Here is a 920-nt window from a genome sequence, read left to right on the forward strand (position 1 = left end):
GGGGGGGGGTGGCGCCTGTTTGTGGCTCAAAAAGAACCGGATTCCCTTTGTGTTTCATGCGTGCGGATAACTTTTTATAGCAGAAATACGCTTGTTTGTCAGTTCCACTGGCTGACGACAGTCGCATCACAACCACTGACCTGCTCTCGCCCAGCAAAACTTATTCTGCTGCCGAACAGGAAATCTCGTGGAGTGCCTGTCAACACGCATCGAACGTGATGACGTTTGAAGATTTAAAGTTGAACCAAGTCACCCGCTTTACCCACTCGAGACGCTGCGGGAGCGGTAGGTTTCAGCAAGTTGAACTGACAGTATCCCGGCGCTCACATCACTCTTCACTATCACGGACACGGCGGCAGCTGCCCTTGCTCACAGAGCGAAAACGCCGTCGGGGGATCACAGCACGCCACTCGTGCTTCGCGACCCGCTCAATTCGCAAGAGTCATTCACTTCTTTACCAGCAGTTGAAGCAGGTTCAGACCTGCACCGGTTGCTTCTTTGCCGATATTCTCTGCTCTGGTAGGCATCCATGTAAAATGCTCGAATAAAATCGCAAAGATCCCACGATCAAGCTTTCCCTGACGGCGACAGCTGTACGGCATCACCTACATCTTGGACGGGTGGGAGATTTCGACCGGCAGCCCAATTGCCCTCGCCACACGCTCGCCATACTCAGGGTCGCACTGATAGAAAATCTTCACCTGGCGCTCCTGAATCTATGAACATGCGAAAACCAAACACTTGCAAGTCCTGAACAATGAACAGACCGACGAGGGGACCAGAACGACGATTATCGCAAGCAGTTACTATAGCCTGCTGGTGTAATGCGCCGTACAAGTGACCATGTGCCTTAACTTCCGTACACAGCAAGACTTCCAGTCCAAGCTGAAGGGGAGTAAAACTGTACTACACATTCTCAG

At 52.0% G+C, this 920-nt stretch overlaps 1 protein-coding gene across 1 annotated transcript in view; it reads right to left on the reverse strand.

Moving 5' to 3' along the window:
• The window catches only part of CSUI_002201 (uncharacterized protein), a 2,379-nt gene that overhangs the window by 1,063 nt on the left and 396 nt on the right, over nt 1-920 (reverse strand). The window contains exon 2 of the mRNA XM_068062403.1: nt 1-716. This exon is cut by the window's left edge and continues 840 nt beyond it. Coding sequence (XP_067925631.1) covers nt 1-127 — 127 coding nt within the window. The 5' untranslated portion in view covers nt 128-716. The remainder of the gene's footprint in view (nt 717-920) is intronic.

This window comes from Cystoisospora suis, assembly GCF_002600585.1.
Source record: "Cystoisospora suis strain Wien I chromosome Unknown contig_921, whole genome shotgun sequence".
Classification (NCBI taxonomy): domain Eukaryota; phylum Apicomplexa; class Conoidasida; order Eucoccidiorida; family Sarcocystidae; genus Cystoisospora; species Cystoisospora suis.